This window comes from Balearica regulorum, chromosome 3, assembly GCF_011004875.1.
Source record: "Balearica regulorum gibbericeps isolate bBalReg1 chromosome 3, bBalReg1.pri, whole genome shotgun sequence".
NCBI lineage: Eukaryota > Metazoa > Chordata > Aves > Gruiformes > Gruidae > Balearica > Balearica regulorum.
The window spans coordinates 57,861,805-57,884,570 of NC_046186.1; the positions used below are offsets into that span (position 1 = coordinate 57,861,805).

At 36.8% G+C, this 22,766-nt stretch overlaps 1 protein-coding gene across 1 annotated transcript in view; it reads right to left on the minus strand.

Moving 5' to 3' along the window:
• TRDN (triadin) overlaps nt 1-22,557 on the minus strand; it is a 236,761-nt gene extending 214,204 nt beyond the window's left edge. The window contains exon 1 of the mRNA XM_075749995.1: nt 22,036-22,557. Within this exon, the coding sequence (XP_075606110.1) occupies nt 22,036-22,057 (22 nt within the window). The 5' untranslated portion in view covers nt 22,058-22,557. The remainder of the gene's footprint in view (nt 1-22,035) is intronic.
• Nucleotides 22,558-22,766: the final 209 nt, after the last annotated feature.

Genomic DNA, 22,766 nt, shown 5'->3' on the forward strand with positions numbered 1-22,766 from the left:
CTGTAGTAGCAGATAAATTACATATGAAAAAGAGGAATTCTACCTATTTGTACGGATGTCTGGAAGCAATCTAAGAACTTCAAGGAGCGGAAGGGGAAAACAGTTTCAGTCAGACACCAATTGCACTGTGTTTTAAAATACAATCGGCAGTAAAATAAGTTAACTCCTTCTCAGCTGACACACTTCTAACCTTTGACTACAGGGAGCCCAGTTAGGTCAGCAGATGTTTGCAGGACTTAGGAGCCCACAACCCATTGCAAATTCATATGAGATGAGTCCTGAATCACTTGAAAAGCTGAACTTCAGTGATTTGGAGCCAAATTTCCACCTTTACATGTTTGAATTTAATAATCTAGCAGAGCATTGATAGATACTTCAAATTAAATGGAGGAAAATTTGTCTCATATACCTTTGCAAGGAAGTGTAAATTGCTTATAAAGAATGTTATGCTGATACGACCTTTAACCTTTTGTCTCTGTGTGGTTGTTTCTTGTGTGCGTATGTATTTCAAAGAGCTTTTACATTCTTCTGATTATTCATGTACAACAGACACAGAAGGGATTAGTGGTTAGTTAGTAGTTAAGAGATCTTCTGTGTTGTTGAGCTTGCTGAAATAGTCTTATATGACTGATTGTATTGTGAGCCTCTCTGCAATACTTCATACCTGAAAGGACTCTAGCAAGGAAAGTAAGGGAAGCCCTAAGGAACAGGTTTAAAAGATAGCAGGTTTTATTGGGAAATTTTATAGATCATTTTACTTCCAGCTATATCATTTTGTGTAGTAATTTCTTGAGAACTTAGAAGCCCACAGGGGTTAACAATAATCAAGACAGAATAAATTACTTCTATAAAATCAAAACTATAGGAGGTACAGTTGATAAGAATGAGAAAGTGCCATTTACTGCACTTTAAACCACCAACCAAGCATGGCAAAGGGATATTGAACTGCTCCCTTTCCAAATGGCAGTAGACTTCATCTTTTCATGATCTGGATGCTGGACATTTAATTTTTTCTCTTTGAAATAACTCTTCATTTTGATATTTTTGTTTTACATTTTCTTTTAGAAATGCTGAGATTTATTCAAAAATCAAATGTTTCATTTCTAGCTTCTCAGTATGTAGATAAGAGCGTAACTAAATTCTGAACACATAATACTAAATTATCAGCACCCTGAAAAATCCATCATTTGTCTGGTTCCACACCTGATTTTTTTTATTGATCAGTAGTAGTACCTTCTCTTCTTTGGAAACAAATTGGTGCTCTAAAACAGTAAAAAGTTTTACCTACCTGTTCATCTTAGAAATCTGACATTTCTGAAAGAGATGCCAAAGGGATATTTAGACGTACTTGTGAATTGATATAAGCTGAGAGGTACATCTTATCTTTTAAAATGTCAAAATGAAGGTTGCAGGAAAATGGTTTCCATTTATCTTTAAATAGCATAAAACCTTCTGCAGCAAGAGCACTGTATGCATTCCCTCTGTTATTTGTTTTTGGAAACTCAACTCTACACATCCCTGCAACCTTTAGAGGGGATTAGAAAAAAACAACGAATTTTTTTTTTGTTATTGAAAAGAAAAGAAAAAAAATAATCTGTTCCCATCTGTAAAATAATGAGTCATAATAAAAATTGAAAGTCACTAGTATAAATAGTAGCTTACAAATGTCTTTACTCCAGACAAGTATACCAGTATAAAGAAACTCTGTAAAGAAAATTCCAGATCTTTGTTTCTTCTGGTGGAACTACCATTATCTCTCACATAAGTGTGTCTAAGAATGATTAATAAGATCATTTACTTCTATTCATTTATTCCAAGCTAACTTCACACTGGAGGTAGGACCAGCTTTCTATGTCTGAATGGATTGTTATCTACAGACTCTGAAAATGAAAGTAGTTCAGTATGCTCTCCAGAACTTATAGTGAAAGTACTGTCTCACATTGCAAGTCTGCCAAGTCTTCCATATGGAGCTATTCAGTCATTACAGCACTCAAATATGGAGATCACCACAAGCGTACAGTTTGAATATATATATATATGCATAAGTCATATTGAAGAGACCTGACCCAACTGTCTTACCAGAGACAAGAAAAAGTCATTTTTAGCTAATAAGAATACAGAAATTTCTATACTAAGAGTTATGTAGTAAATATATATATATCTTGAAAAGACTTTGCTAAAAAGTGGAGAGATAAAATTCCTCATCTGACAAAAGGGGAAAACTAAAATAAGTGCTCATGGCAAGTCAGTCATCCCTGTCACTGATATATTTCATATGTAAATGACAATTTACTATGAAACTATTACAGGTCTGGGAGAGAGAAAACTGAAAGAGATCTATGGAAGAAAGCTGTTATGTGGCTTGCAAAACAGTGTAACCAATTTTGTGAGAGACAGTAGTTAGTCCATAGTAAACAGGAACAGATGAAACAAGGTCTATCTTCTGTCAGGGAGTTATTTTCTAATAAATATGAGAGTACTCCATCTGTATACTTACAGAATAGCTAAAGGCAAGTCCCCTACATAGGCACCTAAAATACTAGGGAAACTAGGTTTTCTAAAGCTTGCTTTGAAACTTACGGGGCTATCAAAATACACCCCCAAATGCTTTATGAATACTATTTGTATTCAGCGTGTGTTCCCATCAGAAAAGAATTCTAGGCAGCAGTGGCAGTCATGATGGAAATGGCTCCTCTGAAGGTTTTGTTCTGTTTTTTCTTTTCTTCTTTTATTGGTCTAAAAGAATCCTTTGAAAAATATCCCTTCAGTTTTAGGGCACAAGAGGGCTCTTGAACTGACACTGAGGAATAGAATTCAGTGTTTAGGTAAAAGTTAATGGTGTGTTTTATAATTTTCTTTTTGCAATACTGATTCTAAAAATGGTAATCTGAAGTTGAAGTTTAACCTTGATAGACTAAATTAATATTATCATTCATATCTGATCTTTATTTGCAAATAGGCGTGATCTCTACAGCAGCTGAGACACATAGGGTACGCTGTCACAGGGAGGACAGTTGATCTTTGTTGAGGGTACATATTCACAATACATCTGTCTAAAATGTGTTCTGAGATTCTTAAGAGCTGGGAAATCTATCTTTACACTATCTTACAAAAGTTTCTTTAATAGAAGCTTATGCCAGATACTCACATCTTAGAAGAAAACTTTGTTTCAAATCAGTATTAAGTAATCTAATGAAAATGAGGTGGGTTTGAGACTATTGAGACCCATTCTAGTTAGCAAAATCTTTGACCAGGTAAGAAAAAGTCACTGTGTCCTCTCTTACTCACAGTCATTCTTGAACTAGGTAACACCAATTAGCCATGTCTTAATCCATTTTATTCAGGATTTTACCCTGGCCAAGTTTTGGAACATGTGAAAAACTTGTCAATTCAAGTTTGATGAGGAGAGATCACTACATAGTATTCATGGACAGGTAAAGTCTTAGGTATCTTTTCTTTTCTCCCTGTGCAGATGTTTTTATGGCACCTTATCTACACACCGAAAAGAAGGAAAACCAAGAAGATTTAAAATTCCTCAAAGGTTACCCAGGGGAAAAAAAAACAAACACACTTCAGTAATCATATCCATTCTCTACATCCTTCCTCCCACCAGCCCAAATCAATCGACATCTGTCAACAGAACAAGGTCATGACCAGATTTTAGAAATTGTTAGCGATACTGGACTTTTACTCACAAGTAAATTAACAACAAATGAGACTATCAGTGAGTCTGTCTTGTACCTATACCTAAGCCCAGAGGACTTCTAATATTGCTGATTTTCACACTACCACATTCTGAACAAACACACACAGGAGAGTTGCTCAAGAGCACAATGAATAGCCTTACAAATTGGTTTAGTGACTCTCACTTTTGTGAGCTGGGAATCAGGCTTACAAACCTTCCTCTTATTCTATTCTATTCTACTCTATTCTGTTCTGTTCTGTTCTGTTCTGTTCTGTTCTGTTCTGTTCTGTTCTGTTCTAAAGGACCATGTATTGACCTGCAACTTAAATCTTCCTATCACACCTCTTCAGATCTCTGCAGAACAAATGAAATAAAATAATAAAGACCTCAACTGACCAAATAGATACAAGATTGAGAGTGGTCTTTAATTTATCCCAGTGATAAATGTCAAGAAGTAGTTACCCAGCTATATTATTTAGGTCCAGGAGCCATTCTCTATAGTAATTCCTAGAAATATCTTTCACTAGGTGGTGAGATATCCATGCGGCATATAGAATGAAACTTGAAATTATGGGCAAGTCTGGATTAAAAAGTATGCATGAGTAAGTACAGTTCCATACCTCTCTGCTATTACTTGTCTGAAGAAACTATGGAATCCAAATTCAGCTTTTAGGGGTCAGTTATGACTTTTTCTTGCAAAAATGAGTGCATGAAAAATAACATTTTGATGTGTGCACTTAGAAAGGCTATTTGTTTAATTTCTAAACTACAAGTGAAGTTCAAATGTCTACATCAACTCTAACTTTAAATGTTATGTGAGTTGATAGCCATGGAAATATGCATGGAAGATACCAAGAAGTGCAAGGTTATTAAAGTAAATATTTTTTTTTATGTGTTTTATATTAGTGTTATTATAGGGGCAGGATATTTACTTTGCTTAGTCTTTTCTGGTGTATAATAATGGCATTATATAACCTCTGTGATTTACAGAAAGAGAATTGGCAGAATTATCAACTGATTAATTTAGTTCAAGATTTTTCTGTTTCCTACAAAAGATGCTAACTTATTTTCACACCTGGTAGAGTAAATCCAAATCCCAAATGAATGCTTTTTTCAAGTATATATGCTACAACATTCTGTATTAAGCAATAATGACATAATTTGAAATCAACTTCTTTTTTTCACTAAGCACAAAATTTCCAATGCTAGTACAGAACGTGTTCATAATGTGAATATATCTATTTTTTCAACATTATTTTGCTGAATCATAAAAGTGAAAATAACTTTTCCCCTACCTCCTTGAAAATGTAAATATCTATCCATGTAAAAGCTATAATACCTGAGGAGAATGTTTTTGGTATAGGATTCAGGCCTTAGAAAGGAAAAAAAGAATTTTGATCCATGGTTTAATAGTTAAATGAGTCAGAAAAGTGACATCTTAATCTTGAAAATGATTCATATGAAAGATTTACTTCTAGGCTAACAGTGCTTTAAACTTATTCATTGACAGATAGGATAAAAATCTTCTCTGAATTCAAAGATATCTAAACCAGAAGATGATTTATTTTTAATATCTATCTATATATAATGTATGTCTAAAATATCTCGTTATCCTACTTACATTAAACTTCTAAGCATATAACCCAAAACAGGAAAAATGCATTAATGATAAGCCTGTGTGTTTGTAATATACATGAAACAAAAATAATCTCTACTGAGAGACATATTTGTGAAATTATTTTAACAATGTAGGATTCCAAATTTTAGAAAACAAATTCAAACTACATACGCTTATCCAGAGCATAGAATGTTGCAAAATTATCATTAATTTTAATTCACTCTCATCACATTTTTCTAATCAGCACTAGCATAGAAATGCAGCAAAATTTTTGAAACATCTGTACCCTTTCCGGGCACCTCTCTGCCCTATTCATGGATCAGCCATCAATTTAGTTACATTTTTGGAATGGTAATCTTTCTGAAGTTCTTACCCTCTCTCAATTCCTGTGTCTGCATTAAAACATTAGACACTGAGACAAAATAAGGTTCAACCTTATTTGGTCATGGAAGACTAATTAACATCAAAGTGGACTCCAGCAGAGCAGTGCTCAAATCTCAGTAATACATCTCAGAACAGAGGAAAAACTTTCCACATTTTTAATGGCATAATCAGCCTAAAAATCACTCATAATGGTAAAGTCTTGCTCAGTACAGTTTAAAAGATTTTATTCTGAGTTAAAAAAGGTGGCCCCTCCATGTTGTTATTGACAACTGGAACAGCAAGTGAGCTACACTAGGGAAAAATTTTGACCTGGCTGGAATGATAGTTTCCTTATTTCCTCCCATGGATTCTAAATCAAATAATCTTTAGCATCTGCTGTAAACATGCACAAAGTCATTGCAAAACCATTCAGCTCTCATTCACAAGCTGTAACACCTCCCCACGTTCTCTGTAATAGCAGACCCATATAGTAGGAGCTCCAGTATTCCTAGCCCACAGTAACGGCAGGTGCTGCAAAGTTTCCACCAAGCTTGCATCCACATCAGACGCTTGCAGGACCTGTATAATGTTCCTGGAATCTCACACCAACCTTAGTCTTTTGTGCTTCACTCCCTGACTCTCATGGTGATAGGAAAAGAGAAGAACAAAGTTGCATACCTATGCCTGAAGTTCAACCGTGATGCCTGAAGAGGATATTAATGCATATTTGTCCTGATTTCATCCCACACTCTTTCATTCAACAGAAAAACCCTTGTGTTCCATATCAATGAAATAGAGATAGCAGCTGAAAGGACATTTTCAGCCTGGTATGGCTTTCCAGACTGCCTGTGCTGTATTCACAAATCTTCTAGCGATATTCAAACATGTCCATGTAAACACAATGTTTTCCTATTTACTAAACCTTCACATAGTTTCAGGTGATATTCAAATGTGCAATTCTGTTCTGGGTATTTTTATAGATCTTCAAATCTGGATTTATTTGTGTCTAGTTTTCTAACATTTATCTTCCCTCCAGCTCACGCTGGTGTAAGGCCATACTATTTTCATTTGAAAGAAAGGAAGCGATGGAGCAATGAAGTGAAGAGCAAAGGCCATACTGGAAATCCGGCAGGAGACAGAGCTGAACCCGAGTCTCCTGTTCTAACTTCTGGCTCATTGCTCCTCTACACTGTGTACTGTTTAAGCTAAATATATCACAGGCTTCCTCTGAGTGTAGTTGTTAATACTCCTTGCCCATCCTTCAAAGCTGTTTATATACATTCAGTGAGTGTATAAAATTTCTTGAAATCTTTCTGTCTTGGATTTTAAGAATACCAAAGCTACTGCTACTTTCTCATTTCATGAAACTTCTCTGAAGTTTCTTTAATATTAATACAGCAGTCTTGACTCATAACTTTGTTAGTATAATGAAAAGAGATAGAGATGTCCTCTGCAGATGTAAAAGTTGATAGTCCTTTCTAAATTTTTAAGAAAGCTTTTGAGAGTTACTTAGTTATTCTGTATACATCTTTGCAAGATTTTTCTGGCTGTTATATTCCTGTCAAAGGCCTATTCATCATCTAACCTTCCTTTATTAATTTCCTTTTCTATTATATCAATAGACTGCAGCTTCAGCTGTAATTAGATAAGTGCTAATAAATAAAAAAATGCATGCTTTCACATTTATTGAAGATGAACATTTACATTACAGTCGCTATTTTAGCCTTACATCTTACATTGACTATATTCTCTTGTTCGCGTAACTGATAATCTTTCACTCACTAACACAATTCATCCCCCCAAAAGTACAATACATTCAGAATGGTATTAAAGTATTATAGTGGTAGACAAGAATAGACACAAAGTGTATCTAAAATAATTGAATGACTAATAATGAATAACATTCACAATATGAAAAAGATGTAGGCCATAAGACATTGTACTACACTTGCTATAACTTTTCTTGGCTTTTTATTTAAGGTAGTGCTTTATTTAAACCTTAGGCCAGGTGCCACATAGGAAGTGTAAAAAAAACTGTATAGGACGATGTTCTAAAGAACTCTACCTGTATACTGCATAGCATCCCGTGAGCTCCCCAGGACCTGTGCAGAAAGGCTACTTTTGACAGATAAGTGGAGAAAAGCTAAAGTGCCTTTAGGGTTATTTCACCATTGGGAATTGCTACAAAAGGTTCACACCATCTAACCAGGCAAATAAGATTTAAGTAAGACATCAGTCTTATTTACAGCTGAGTCTGTTTCCAAGTCCAGATCATCAGTTCATTTCTGCTCATCCTGCTGATCAGGGCAGGAGTGGTATTGCTAACTTTTAAGGGACATTCATGAGATATCTGTTGTGGGAGAGACCTGGAATATTTTCCTTGTCACTAAATGGGCAGGTGCAGGTTAGGGTTTCTTCCCTCTATTTCCAGAAATGCTCAGACCTGGTGAACTACAACCTGACAGAGTCCCTTGGGTAGTCATTCCTCAGAGGGTGCTATTCCCTAGCAAACCACTACACAAATGGAATTGAAAGGCCATTAAACATCAAGGGCTTGTTAAAGTCACCGTTCCTGTGATCAAACGCTGAAAATGTAGATAACAGGTCTGCAAGTATAAGAAAGTATAAGTAAGATGTATTCGTCATGGAAAAATATTGTCAGGATTTGATCATGCGCAGTGTAGTTCTATCCTAGCTGATATGTCAATTCATGTTACCTTTAGTCACGAGCTACTTCTCTGCAGAAAGAAGTATAGAATAAAAAGAGTTAGAGTGCTGAAGCACTTGCAGATACATATTTTGGAAATTTGGGCAGGTAACTTTTACACAGAATAAATTCAGATGATACCTTCAGAAGCGCACAAGCCATGAAAATGGTATTTGTACAAGAGATCTGTGGAAAATTAATAGTCCGTGTTTTGGGAAGGTCACATTATTCATATCTATGTCCAAAAAAAGTGTTCATGAAATGCTAGTTATAAAATTAATGAAGAATAAAATAATTTATGATTTCCTTATCTTCCCAGTTCATTGCCCTAGCATCTAAGCAAGTTGGAAACACAAAACAAAAGAAATGTGTCTGTAACAAAAAGTAAATCAGCAACTTACTAACTGATAATAAAGGACTAAAAATATATGCTTTTTCACATAGAATATGTGCTCTTCTTTTCAGCTGATGAGACATTACTATAGTAGCTTTATTCAAAACCATTGAAAATATTCTCTCCAATCACTGTGAGAATAAAAGGTAATATTTCTACATTTAATGTAGCAGAAAAGTTTGACTCTTCCAATTAAAAGAATGAAAGGCATAAAAGAAGAGGAAAGATTGAAAGCAAATATAGATATGAAGTCCTGACTGTAGCTGAAAACAAGAGAATCTTTTCCAAAACCAAATTCAAAGATTTAGCAAACTTCATGTAGGCAACTTTCATTAAAGACCTAGTGTAAGTGCATCTACTTTTTGAAGACTTAGAATTATTCAGTTAGACAAAGTGAAATAATTCTCAATAAAAACTTAAAGATAACAAGGATTGTTTTAGTAGTAATAGCAACAATAGTGATATCAAAGGTATTGACTTGGCATATTCAATGAGTCCACAAATATAAAAGAATTTACAGTAAATGCAAAAAGTGGAATAAAAATAGGACTGAGTGGAGAAAAAGACGTAATGATATCTTCAAGAAATGTAGAAAATGTATCCATAAAAAATGAAAACACTTGCTGAGTTTTCTTTCATTCACACTAACTTGAACCAGTGAATCTATGGGAAGGTTGTTTTCACTTGTATATTTCTTAGGGACAGCTGACAAAAGTTGTTTTAGTGAGGAAACTACTGAGAGAACTATTATAATAAAATATACTTTCAAAAGTATGATGAAGTTTCTGAAGTTTACAATATGATTCTGCAAAATCACAGACTTAAGACAGGATGCAGTTCTTCGTGAAGGTCACTAAGCCTCAAGATTTCAAAACCTCCATTTCTCTTTCTGGAGAATACACAGAATATTCTATTTTAAAGTGCATTAATGTGGTATCTCATGTTTAACTTATATTTATTTAAATACAGCACACTCTAAAAGACAATGCACGTACCTTTGCTATCATTTACATTCAGAGATGAGAACTGAGAGGAGAAAGAGGAACAAGGCATACAACCAGGACTTCACAGACTTTTGGAAATACTCCATTTTTTTTAGCACACTTTACAGATTTTTGTTTGTTTTAACACCTATTGTTGTGCAAAAAAGAAAAATATCTGTGTGGGGTTTGTTTTGTTTTGTTTTGTCGGTTGGTTGTTTTGGGGTTTTTTTATTAGAGATTGATGTCCATATTATATAGTGAACTACAGGCTGTTCACCAGCTATCTGAGAAGATGAGTAGTGCAGGGTGGGAAGATCTAGGAAATTTTCTAGGGACTTACTAATACAAGCTGTATTTCACTGTTCCTTTCTAATTCTAACACAAGGACCTAGTACTAATCATAGCCATTTGTTATGTGCCTACATGACCAGGAATTCAGACTTCTGCACAATTTTTTGCAGACATCCTACAGCACAAGAGGAAAGGTCTCTCCTTTCCTGCTTATTCACATAAACAGGAAAACAAGGAGAGGTGGAGTTACAGAATCATAGAATCACAGAATGGTAGGGGTTGGAAGGGACCTCTGGAGATCATCTAGTCCAACGTCCCTGTTAAAGCAGGATCACCAAGAGCAGATTGCACAGGATCATGTCCAGCCGGGTTTTGAATATCTCCAGAGAAGGAGACTCCACAACCTCTCCGGGCAGCCTGTTCCAGTGCTCGGTCACCCTCAGAGTAAAGAAGTTTTTCCTCATGTTCAGGTGGAACTTCCTGTTTTCCAGCTCTTGCCCGTTGCCCCTTGTCCTCTCACTGGGCACCACTGAAAAGAGTCTGGTCCCTTCCTCTTGACATCCACCCTTTAGATATTGATAAGTTTTGATCAGATCCCCTCTCAGTCTTCTCTTCTCCAGGCTAAACAGACCCAGCTCTCTCAGCCTTTCCTCATATGAGGGATGCTCCAGTCCCCTCATCATCCTTGTAGCCCTCCACTGGACGCTCTCCAGTAGTCCCCCAGTCTTTCTTGAACTGGGGAGCCCAGAACTAGACACAATACTCCAGATGTGGCCTCACCAGGGCAGAAGAGAGGGGGAGGAGAACCTCCCTTGACCTGCTGGTCACACTCTTCTTAATGGACCCCAGGATACTATTGGCCTTCTTGGCCATGAGGGCACACTGCTGGTTCATGGGAAACTTGTTGTCCACCAGGACTCCCAGGTCCTTCTCCGCAGCGCTGCTTCCCAGCAGGTCAATCCCTAACCTCTACTGGTGCTTGGGGTTATTCCTCCCTAAGTGCAGGACTCTATACTTGCCCTTGTTGAATTTCATTAGGTTCCTCTTCACCCAGTTCTCTAGTCTGTCAAGATCTCACTGAATGGCAGCACAGCCTTCTGGTTTGTCAGCCACTCTTCCCAGTTTTATATCGTTGAATTGGCTGAAAATGAGATTGCTGGGCTAGAAAACAGGCACATAATAGCATTATAAGGTGTTTTTTGTTACTAGTTAAACAATTTCATCTGGAAAACAGCTGCATCCTCCAGTGGGATATGGTCGACACTGGAATTCCTCCAATGCAACTGATGTACATCTATTTTCAAGAGAAGATGTAATCCATATCTGTCTACCTGGGAATTTTCAGGGAAAGAAGGAGCATCTGGAAGTTAAAATTGTGTTCACATTTGAGAAATGCCAAGAAAATTTAACCAGCTTAATGAAAGAATAAAGGGGAAAGTGGCTGAGTCTGCAGATACAGGGAATCAATAGTTACAACTTGATGATGTTTGTAAATAAACATTATTTTGCATTCAGCATCTCTTAGAGTGGCTCAGGGCCACAGAGAGAAGAATGGACATGGGTTAGTTGAAATATTGCATAATGTTTGCAATATTTAAGGAAAGATCACATTATGAAAGAAATCTTGGGCCTTAGGCCTGCAAAGTTACTTGTCTAGTTTTAAATGTAGGCACCTATATTCCTGGATCTGAAGCCTTATTGTTAAAACTCATTAAAGATGAACATTTATTTGAAGACCAATTTCTGCTATGGTGAAAAATTCTTTCAGAACATGAAGATTTCTGAGACTCGAGGATAGACTCAAAATCACTTGTAAGTACAAGAAGCTGGAAGCACTATTGCTGCCTGCCCTGCTTGGAGTAGTGGTGATTTGAGACAGCAGACTAAGAAGTTAATAGATGGGAGGACCAAAGGTGAGGAAAGGGAAGAATGAAGGTGGGTTGGAGAAGTCTGTGCCTAAGGGGAGCATGGGCTCAGCTGCTCTCCTCCCTGAACCTGGGGATGTGGGACCACCACAGCCATCTAGCACTGGGAGGAGAGGTGTCCCACTGCAAAAGGCTCTGGTTGGGGGCAGTGAGGAAGCTCATAGGTCCTGAAGCCCACCAGATCTGGCTGTCTCCAGTAGAGTGGAGAGTGGAGTAATCTCTTTTCTTCTTGACTGGGTTACTCATGTAAAAAAAAAGAATGAATCAAAAAAACCAAAACAGTCAGAAAGCAGAAAACGTAATGCATGATTTATGTACCTAAATAGCACAGTTAAGCACTAAAAATATTCTCAAGAATTTCAGTGTTAACTTTTGGAGAGTTGTATAGTTTAATATTTACATTACTAGAACATTAAAGCTTAAAGTTATTACCAAGAGGACTTTATTATCTAAAATATTAAGGAAATCAAAGAATCTCTACAAGTTAAAATTATTGTAAGATTCTAGTGCAGAGACATTCTTACTACATGAAGTGATTAGTCCAATGCAGTCCTGAGCTCTAGGCACTACGATAGTAAATAATAATTAAAAAAAAAGGATCAAATGTGACTTTATAGTTCTGTCAGCCTCTGCAGAAGCAGCACTATTTCTGTTTTTCTATACTTAGCATGACACACTGAAGAGTGGATAAGAACCATATTGTAAAGCTAATTTAGTCATTTGTATCTCTATTGTGAAACTGCATTTAGCATTTCACAGTGTGAAAAACATTAGCCTATACTGGGTGACAAATGAAACAATGGCAAATATATTTTTTAAAGAAACTTCCCACTAATTAGTTTTTAAGACAAAAACCTAGCCCTCTTCATTGTTTTGCATGTGTAGTTGAAATTATCTTAATTCACTAACTCACGCAAAATTGCACATTGCCCCCCCGATACACTAATATCTGCATATGCACATTTAATTCACTTTTAATTTTAACTTTAAGTGTGTGCTGAAGCCTCATCAATATTTGTAGCTAGCCTTGCAAAGGAAAAAGGCTTTCCTGAAATTGCATTCTCACATATCTGTAGCTGTTTTCTCCCTAATTTCCACAGTTACTAAGGTCCCTCCTTTGCAGAGTAAGAGCCACCTAGCAAAGTTTCCCTTGTGATCTTTCTTACATGTGCTCTCTATAAATCACTGAAAGAAAACAGCAAATCACTGGAAACCTCTAGTTCAATAGCAACTTGCGGGCAAAATATAACAAATTGTATCACAAAATCTATGGATTTCTCACTTGAGATGCACGCAGGGAATAGGCACGGAGGTGTGCCTCTGGGCAGAGGGCCCTGCTGCACTTGTCGCTGGAAGAGGAAGGAAGAGAGAGAGTAGGATGGGAAAGAAGAGTTTTGGCTGTTACTGATCTGGAAATTCATCACTTCATCTGGTTTGTTAACCAAAGAGTAAAGTGTTACATTCTCCAGAGCATTTCAGGTGGCTTTTATGTAATCAATGCAAAATTATGATGTCTAGAACAAGAGATTCATTTTAGGATAAATGTATCTCATGTGGATTAATTCTGCTTGAGTGTCTGTTAACAGTGCTGCTCTTGCTGTGAAAAAAATGCTTGTATTTAGTTCTGAGTTCACATGCCTCTTATTAAAGTGATAACTTTATCAAATATATTTACAGATTAAAAAAATGAAGGGAATAAAAAAGGCAGCTTTTTGAGCCCTTCCTTTTTTGAAGCAGGGAAAACCTTGTATTCTCAGAATTCACTCTCTACTACCAAAATACCATCTTCATTGACTTTACAGGTTGTGACACAAATTAAAGGGCAGAGTATGTAGTGATTCTGCTCCAAGTGATAGGATGTAGTCAGCCACCTAGTCGTGTAGCTGTCCCAGGCAGACAGGGGTCACACTCAACCTCTGTCACGGATCTTTTGATATAACTAGTGTTATAATAATACTCCTGGTAATAAACCCAACCAAAGCAAATCAAAACAACAGTAAATATTTAAAGGGGTGAGTCTAACTTTGGATATCTCCTTGTGAAATGCTCACATTTTTTAATGCTGTCATGAATGGTGATGCAACAAAATCTCTAGGAAGAAGAGGGCTTAACATTTTCCCTTAAAAAAAAAAAGCAATTGAAATTATACTAAATTCATGTTGCAATTACAGTTTAAAAATTTGGATTATAAAACTATGAAATGTATATAGCCTGAACTGTATCATATACATGTGATATTGCCTCTTTGGGGTGTTAAATTGTATCCTGCATCATATATGCACATGCACCAATTCAGCTGTCTTCAGTAGGAATTCCATAGATAGACCTGAAGTTGAAATTAGGGTCCTACCTGTTATAGGAGGAAGAGGTCAAAGCAAAATGAGGATCTTAACATTTGAATAGATGTATTAAATTATGCCTCTAAAAACAGTAAAATAGTTACTAGAAAACTATATTTATGGTAATTGTGTCAATTGTGAATAACCTCTTAGCGAAGATTGAAACAAGATTTAGCCTTCCTGACATGCATAGAGAACCACAACTTAAATCTACATAATGGAATATAGGAAAAAATTGAGTTCATTTGCATACCAAAGGAGGCTACAAAGGCTTAGATTCATTGTGCCTTTGACAATTTGACTCCAGGCAAAGGTACAGAGATACTTTTGAAGTTGTGAGAACATAAGCATATACAGGGAGTAGCAGGTCTTTACTCATTACATATTTGTAAAGGATTTTTTAAAACTATCTTTGAAGATAGAAAGAGGAGACTTCTCCAGTGAGAAAGTTTTTCTCTGCCTGGCATTTTATATTTTCCTTTCTTATGGTAAATGCCTTTGCATGGCACCAAGCAGAACTTTTAGGCCAGAGACAAGTTCATACTGTGCTGTAGGACTGATTCTAAAAAAAGCCCAAATCAGCCACAGGATTCAAGTGAGGCTTATTCAGGACTTAAAGCCACAGTTTTTTCATTCTGATTTGTAAGGGCAAAACCCAGCACTGGCCATGATTTTGTGCAACTGAACTGATTTGACTGAAATTGTAATATAGGTCAGTTCTAGGATATGAGACATTTTGGAATGAAAAAAAAAAACAAACCAAACCCAATATCTTCTGCAGCTTTTTTGTTTAGCCTCCTGTGCATTACATGATCTGTTTTGTTAGCTCAGCCCTTTTCCTCGAAATCTAATGAGTCTGAAGAATAATGTAGCTGCTAACTGTGTGCGTTACCATGTTGTTCTGATTATGTTTTGCATACTTTAAAAAGAAAAAGGACCAGAGTTACATCTCCTGCATATTACCTGCAGTATTATCTATCAGATCTTGGAAAAGGGAGGAGAAGACAAAGAGAAAAAGGAAAACTGTAAAGAGCAAAAAAAGTACCAGAGGCTATGACGAAAAGGACAGAATGTGGGACAGGACAAGTTGGCAGTGTCATCTGGTATCTCTGCTGCTACCTATTGGTGTCGCTATCTCTACTGTTAAATATTTGGTAGCCATGTACTTGCTTCATAATTCCTGAAATAAATAAATTTACTTACATAAATCAACTATACTGTAGGCACATATTAGGAATAAAACTAGAAGCTAAATCTTGCTGGTCCCTTTTGACCACATAGTGCTTAAACACATTCCCACTCAGGAATCTACAGTCTGAATGGTCATGTCTCAATGCACCAAAGCAAGATTTATCTAAAGACAGAGGGCTAAGACTAACATATAAAATAATCATAATTTCCAACATGAAATCTTTAAAGCTCAGAGAGCATGACAGTGGGATCATGTGGGTAAGAAGCAGAGCTTTAAGTGAAGTCTTTAGATGCAGTGATTTTACAGTTCAGATTTGCTTATCTACTTCACGTTCCCTGTTACCAGTCTGATTTGACAAAGTAAAGCAGTAAGGATATTAAGCTTGCACTTCTCAGTAAAGTTCTCTTTGACCACAACTGGAATTGTTGGTGCTTTTTGAATCACAAACTTAAGTTTTCTTAAAATGCTTTTAAAAATTAAATATGAAATTAAGAAAACCTGTGCTAAAGACTACACTTTTACGCTACTATTTATTAAAATCACTTTTATTTAAACAAAAATATATGATCAAGCCACTACAGTTGTGAAGTTAAAGAAATCACTGAGCTGCTGGAAATCAGATGGATTAGCTGTTGGCTAAGCAGATGGAGTTAAATTAAGCGTGCCTATTTTTAAAAGTATAACCTGTTTGCAAATACAAAGAATATTTTCTCAATTTAAATTTATTTTATTATTTGAACTTAATTATTATCTTATTCTATGTTGAGAAAATTAAAAAAAAAAGTAGAAAATATGTTTTGTTTCTCTAACCTTTGAATAAATATTACATGAAAGAAAATGAACTCTGTCAGTTATATATTCTTGCAGGATGCAGTGGCCAGAAACTAAATTATAAAGAGTGTTATATTTGTTTAATAAATCACTTAGCTTATCAAAACATGTTCTATTTAAAATTTACTCTTCCTATATACCCAGTACATTTACAATACACAAATAAACAATTTTAAAATACTGGGTTTGTACCATTTTAATTGAATTCCAATTTCTATCCTAATGAAGCTTGACAGAAATCACAAGTAAAAATGAAATAATTATCTAGTAAAAAAAGGAATGCATCATTTACCATTCTCTATGATTAAAAAAATACCATGTAAAGACTAAGAATCTGGATAAACAGCTCCTGAACTATAGAATTGTTTAATAGACAGAAATTTAGGTTATTTTCCTCTATAAGAGTAAAAGATATAAATTTAGTGAGAAAGGCTGTATCCAGTCACCATGTCAGTAATCAGCCAACATGAATCTGTGTCTCTTTTGCATTCTTTTGGGAAAAAGAATGATAGACATATGCCAAAAAAAGATTAAAATTGCTGTTATGAAATCCAGGTTTCTTGTTTGCTGATTTAACTTATGATTAAAATTGGTGATTTAAAAGGTTTTTCAATCATTTTGATTTAAAGCAATCCGCCCTCTACTGCTTTAAATTTGGTTTAAGCTGATAAAATGAACACTGCCCACTGGTTCAATCTTCTTAAACAGAGCAGAAACCAGCCAATATTAACATCAGAAAGAAAAGGAAAGCTTCTCCGTTTCTGTAAGCAGCTGACCTGCCTCAAAGAGGGCAACTCTGGTTTCTCTGTCCGCAGTGTGTCCTGGACTGAAGCCAGACCTGCATTATGAAACGTGTTTTAAACTAAAACAGTTTTTGCTTTCCAGAGAAAAGCAGTAAAAGCAGCATGAATTCACCTCTTACTCAGTGTTTGCACCATAGGCAATAGGTAAAAGTACTCAAAATATTTATAGACTAGATTTTTTTCAAGAATTAGGTACCTGAAGGTGCAGATTGGGACTTTTGAGAATCTAAGTAGTTGTGCAGATTTCATTTTTAAATCAGTGGGACCTGATCACCCCAATAACTTGAAAATGGCACTAGGCTTTAAAACATATTTCTCATTATATAAGTAACCTTAAAATATGTTCCAAATACTTATGAGCATAAGGTTCTTCTAAAAAAAAAGGGAACAAATGATCAAACCTACAGTCCAGCTGTTTGCACACAAGTAAACACGAGTTAACTGCACACACACACTTTTAGCAACAAAATGCATTAGCTTAAACCTCTGGTTTATAGGTTTTAAGGCTTCCTGCTGTTCATAGCCAGCTGACTTTCTAAGGGGCTACCTAAGGTAACCATATGTTAGAGTTTCTCTGTACCAACTGAACATGCACAGATACCGTACCAGCTGTGAGCAACATTGCCCACAAATTCTTAAACCTAAAACTTAAGCTAACAAATTTGGCCTCGCGCTTGCTTGCCTTGAGAGGCGATGAGAAAGCGACCAGGCTGCAGCCAAACTAACCAGCTCAGTTGTCTGGGCCCACAGGCACAGGAGAATCCAAGTTTTAAGGAATTTCAGTGAGAATTTGGAGCTTCTGTTCCCCCTAAAGACCTTTTTTTACAGGCAGTCCTGTGTTTTCTGAGGTTTTGTCTCTACAGGTAATTAGGCTGTTAACTTTACCTGGTACTTCTGAACAAGAACAGACTGATTCCTTCAAAAAATCATTGCCAAAATTGTTGTATTTTCCTTACCCTGCTGCAAAAGGTATACTATCTACTTTCTCATCAACACTGAAAGCCAGAAAAAGAAGACACCTTTTCATTTTGCAAATATGCCTGTTGCAAATTCTACAGAAACTTCCTAACTCAATGCTTAAACAGCAGTCTAACTGAAGGCTAGGAAACATCTCACATGTCTTCAGCCATCAAAATGAATCACGTAATCTAATTTATTCGTCTAGGCTCCTTTTGCAGCCAGCACAACTAGCACCTCTAGCAGCAACTCATGAATTACCATAAGAAGTAGCTATCTCCCTCTTGCCCGTACTGTGACTTTACTAAACTCCTTGCCAAGTGGAGACTGCTGTTAGCTTCTGGCCATCGCACCCGTGAAGTCATTATGATTTTGCCCTCTGGCTCTCGCGTGTTATTTCTCGTACATTATCAGATTCATGTATATTAATCTTCAAGCACACAGATCTTGTTAAATCTGCCTTTTGAAATGGTTTACATCTTAAAACTTTTCATAGTTATCAAATAGCCTGAGAAAAGGACTGAAATCCAGAAGATAATCTTGATTTTGTCACTGAGAAGCTGTGCATGGCCCTGGGGCTAGCCTGTCTCCTGGCAGCCTGCTCCGAGGCAGAGGAAACGCGTAGTTGCACAGCTCTCAGCAGCAAAATAAGGACCAAACTGTGACTCATTGTCACAGTTCTGTTGGACTCCTGCTTCTCTCTTGCTCTGCTGGGGAAATAAGTTGTGGCAGACAAACAGCTGGCACAGAAACCTTGTCTTTCTCCTCTCCTCAGCTCCCCAGCTTAGATCAGTGCACGGTCTCCGGTGCATTGCAGCAGGCAGAGCCGAGTCTCTGCTCATTTGTCCCTGCGTGGGAGGACACAGTGCCAGGGGACAGCCATCACCCTTGCACCCTGACCTGCAGTAGATGGGACTAGAAAGGACCAACCATAGGGCTGCTGCTGGAGCTGTTGTGCACACACAGATTAAGCTGTACATTGGTAGAAGCTGTATTTCAGAGGTGCCAGGCTTTTTGTATTCGTATTTCAGCGGTGGCAAATCTAACCAGGCCTGTCCAATCCCTGTGTTCATAAACGCAGCAGAGTAGTATAGTTAGATACCCGTGGCTTTCTAGGCAAGCTCTTAAGTGGATCACAGTGAAGTCCCTGGCCATTTCAGAATATTCAGTAACAAATGAAATGTAATAATAGTAACAACAACAACAAAAATAATAATATCCTGAGAGTGCTGCAAAGACATAGTACTGAGATTTTTTTTTGTATACAGTTTTAAGGACTTCCACATTTTAATAGTACATTTCTGCGGTTGCAATTACATGTAATATGAGGATGCTGAAGATAATCCTTTGGAATCTTTTCCTAAATATTTACCAGCAGGAGACCTAGGTCCTGCCAACTTTCTAAGGACATTTATAAACTGCTGTCTTCAGAGATCTCCTTTTGTCTTTCACCGGGTACACTTCACCAGTACTTCCACAACTAACAATTTGTAGCTGTGGAAATGAACAGGCAGCACGTGTGGCTTGCAATGCAAGTAGACAGGCCAGGGTCATTACCTGGTGGCTACATTTTAAAGATACTTAGTGTCATTGTCATCATCATGATGTTGACCTGAAAGAGCACCTGTGCATCTCTGAATAGATGATGGTATTGATGTGGGCTATCAGAAAAAGATACCTTGAGTTGTGCACCAACAGTACCACTCTGCCAGGGCTGGACTATCTCTCTAAACCAGCAGCCACGCTGGCCACGGCGGTGTAGGCGTTGCTGTTGTGCCATGCTCCCTGACGTGTTGGCGTGGTACCCCAAAAGGCAAGGAGCCTGACAGTCTAGCTAAGGTGTGGCTGACAGTGCAAAATAAAGAATACCTACTGCAAGGAGCAAGTACTTTAATCCTAATAAAGTCATGAAGACCCCAGCAAATCATGGGCTGGGATGTAGTATGAAACAAAATAAAATCAAAAAGGAATTATGTGAAAGAAGAGGTATTTTAATTGGTTTTTATTTATCTAAACTATGTTGCTGAAGTTTAGATCTGAACTTTCAGACTGCCTTGTGAGTGCCAGCAGTAGCCCCAGAGGAAAATAAACTGCGGTGAAACATTAGCCCCAGGCTGAATTCTTAGTTTTCTACCATGAGTAAATTTCCATCTCGTGGATCCAGAGTTTAAAAGTCAGCCAATCAACATAAGTCCATTCTAAATATAAGAAAACAAAACAACAAAACAAAAACTAAACCAAACTAAACTAGTTATATGGCTTATTTAACTGTCATGCTGGAGGTCAGGTTACTGTGGAGCTGATGGCCCTCATTGCCTAAAGTTTATTGCTTTGCACAGAAAAAACACAGAAGACCGACACACACTATTACAGTTAAGGAATATTTGTAAAAACACTGTAAAAGCAATATAAAAACATTTTCAGACTCCTCATTTTATTTTTATTTTTTTTAGGGTCTTTTCTTTCTTTAGTAACCTAAATGACTGAAAAGTCACTTCCAGACTGATTGAAAGTCTTCTATTTTTGCTCTTAATTTTGGACTAAAAATCTTCCTTTTTTTTTTTTTTTTTTTTTTTTTTACCTTGGAGAACCTTGCAAGAGGTACTTGCATGCTGCTCCTCTGACACTGATGGTATTAATGCACACATTTTGGAAGCCAAATATAATTTCACAGATTTCCCTGACAGCAGCTACAAAATAACTAATGTTTCCAACAAACCTGGTTAAGAATATCCAAATAAACTAGTGCTAGCATTTGGGTTAGGGCTGTCAGGCTGAACCACCTGTTTTGGCAGTATTTGCTGCCAGAAGCAAATTATAGATCCGTCCAACTGTTGATCAAAAAATCATGCGCACACTATCTCCTTGCTGTGGCTAACCAGACATCAGGCAAGGATTGTATAATTTGACATAGTCCTAGCATCAATCCTTTAGGAGACAACGGGCTCACTCTCTACTAGTGCTTAATGTAGATCCTCTTACAAATATTAACAATGAAAAATGGAAGATGAAAAGTACAACTTTCATACATTGAAACACCACATAACCTTGACAAGTAGAATAAAAATAACTTTCAGAAGACTGCTTAAAAGCTTTTTTTTTTTTTTGGTGTCATTATTAAATTCAGATAAACGATGGAGTAATTCACACTGGGAAAAAAAAAAGGTTGGAATGAAATTCAACTAAAATATTCAGTCTTAAATTTAAAGAAGGTTGCATTTTAAATATATCCCCTGTCTGACTGCAGTTGATTGATACACTATTGTTATGCATCTAAAATGTTATCTAAATATGAATGGTCAGGAAATATTAAAGTAGATGAAATATTCATATTTTTTAATATGTATTTATTGGTTAATACAATTGCCTTTTATTCTTGCAGGCCTAGCTCTGGCATACTTATTTCAGCACAACTTTCACTGACTCCTTTAGAAGTTTACCTGAATAAGAATTGCAGAGGTGATAGCTTTTACCCTTCAGTAACTTTGTGTACAGTTCACAAATACTCTGTATTCCTTATGGAAAAATCAGGGCAACCAAACTAAGCTATTCTGTCTCCGGAAAATCTTTGATTACAAGGAACTACCAAAGCTTTACCTGAGCAAAGGCTTGAGGGTGGAACCACCTGACATTCAGATGTTCCCCTTCTCGTATCACGCTAATGGAGCTGCCTAAGTAGTGTTCTGCAAATGAGACTAACGCTATTTTTAGAGGTGTATAGAGATCTAGCTTCAGTAACTGGTAAAAACTCGGGCTACAAGAGTAAAAAGGAAAAGAGAAAAAACAAGAAAGAAAAGTAGAAAACAATGCAATAAACAAAATGAAATGATCCTGGAGTGAAAGCATTATTTGTTAAGAGCAATAAATCCTATTGACATGCTAGCTCAATTACACTGTCAAAGTACATATCATTTTTGGTTAATTATATTCGAAAATAGTTACCGTACCTTCTGCTGTAATCTCGGCCATGATGATGATGGTAAGAGATACTCAGTTACAAAGGTCAAGATCTACTGTGGCAGCTTAGATAATACTTCTGGGTCGCTGGCTCTAGCAGGAGCTGCAGAATGAGAAGGAGGGAGGTCCTCTGCTTTTGCTAATTCTGTTCCTTCTTCTTTTGCACCCCTCTGAACTTTCTGTTTCCTCTGCAGACTCCTGCCTTCCCAGAGCAACCTATGGCCTTCCAGAAGCAACACTTAAAGCTCAGTCTAAAGTATCAGCTTCTAATAAAAATAGCCATGCCTCACAGTGAGTCTTCAGCATGTTTTTTCTAATATCCTAAGAACCATGCACACGGCAAATAAAAAAAAGTAAAAAGGTCCTGCTCTAAACAGGTCAGGAGTGCATGGAAAGGCAGCAAAAAGAAAAAGAACTGAGAAAGAACTTTTTAACGCTCCTGCAGCCTCACTAGCATAATTGCAGTTCTTTGGGGGGGTATGTCAGGAAACATGAAATATAGAGTTCAAAGTAACCTTATCCATCCCAGCTCAACTTTATTCTTAGCACGCTCAGTGCTTAGCGCATTCTTCCTGGCCTTATTTGGTTTGGGGAGGGTCCTATGAAGCTTACTGCTGACTAAGGGGGAGGGTAAATTTAGGTGATTTTTCTCCACTTTTTGGTTCTTAGTCACAGTTCAGAGCCAATTAAGACACCACTTTAAACCTATGAAATTGGTAAC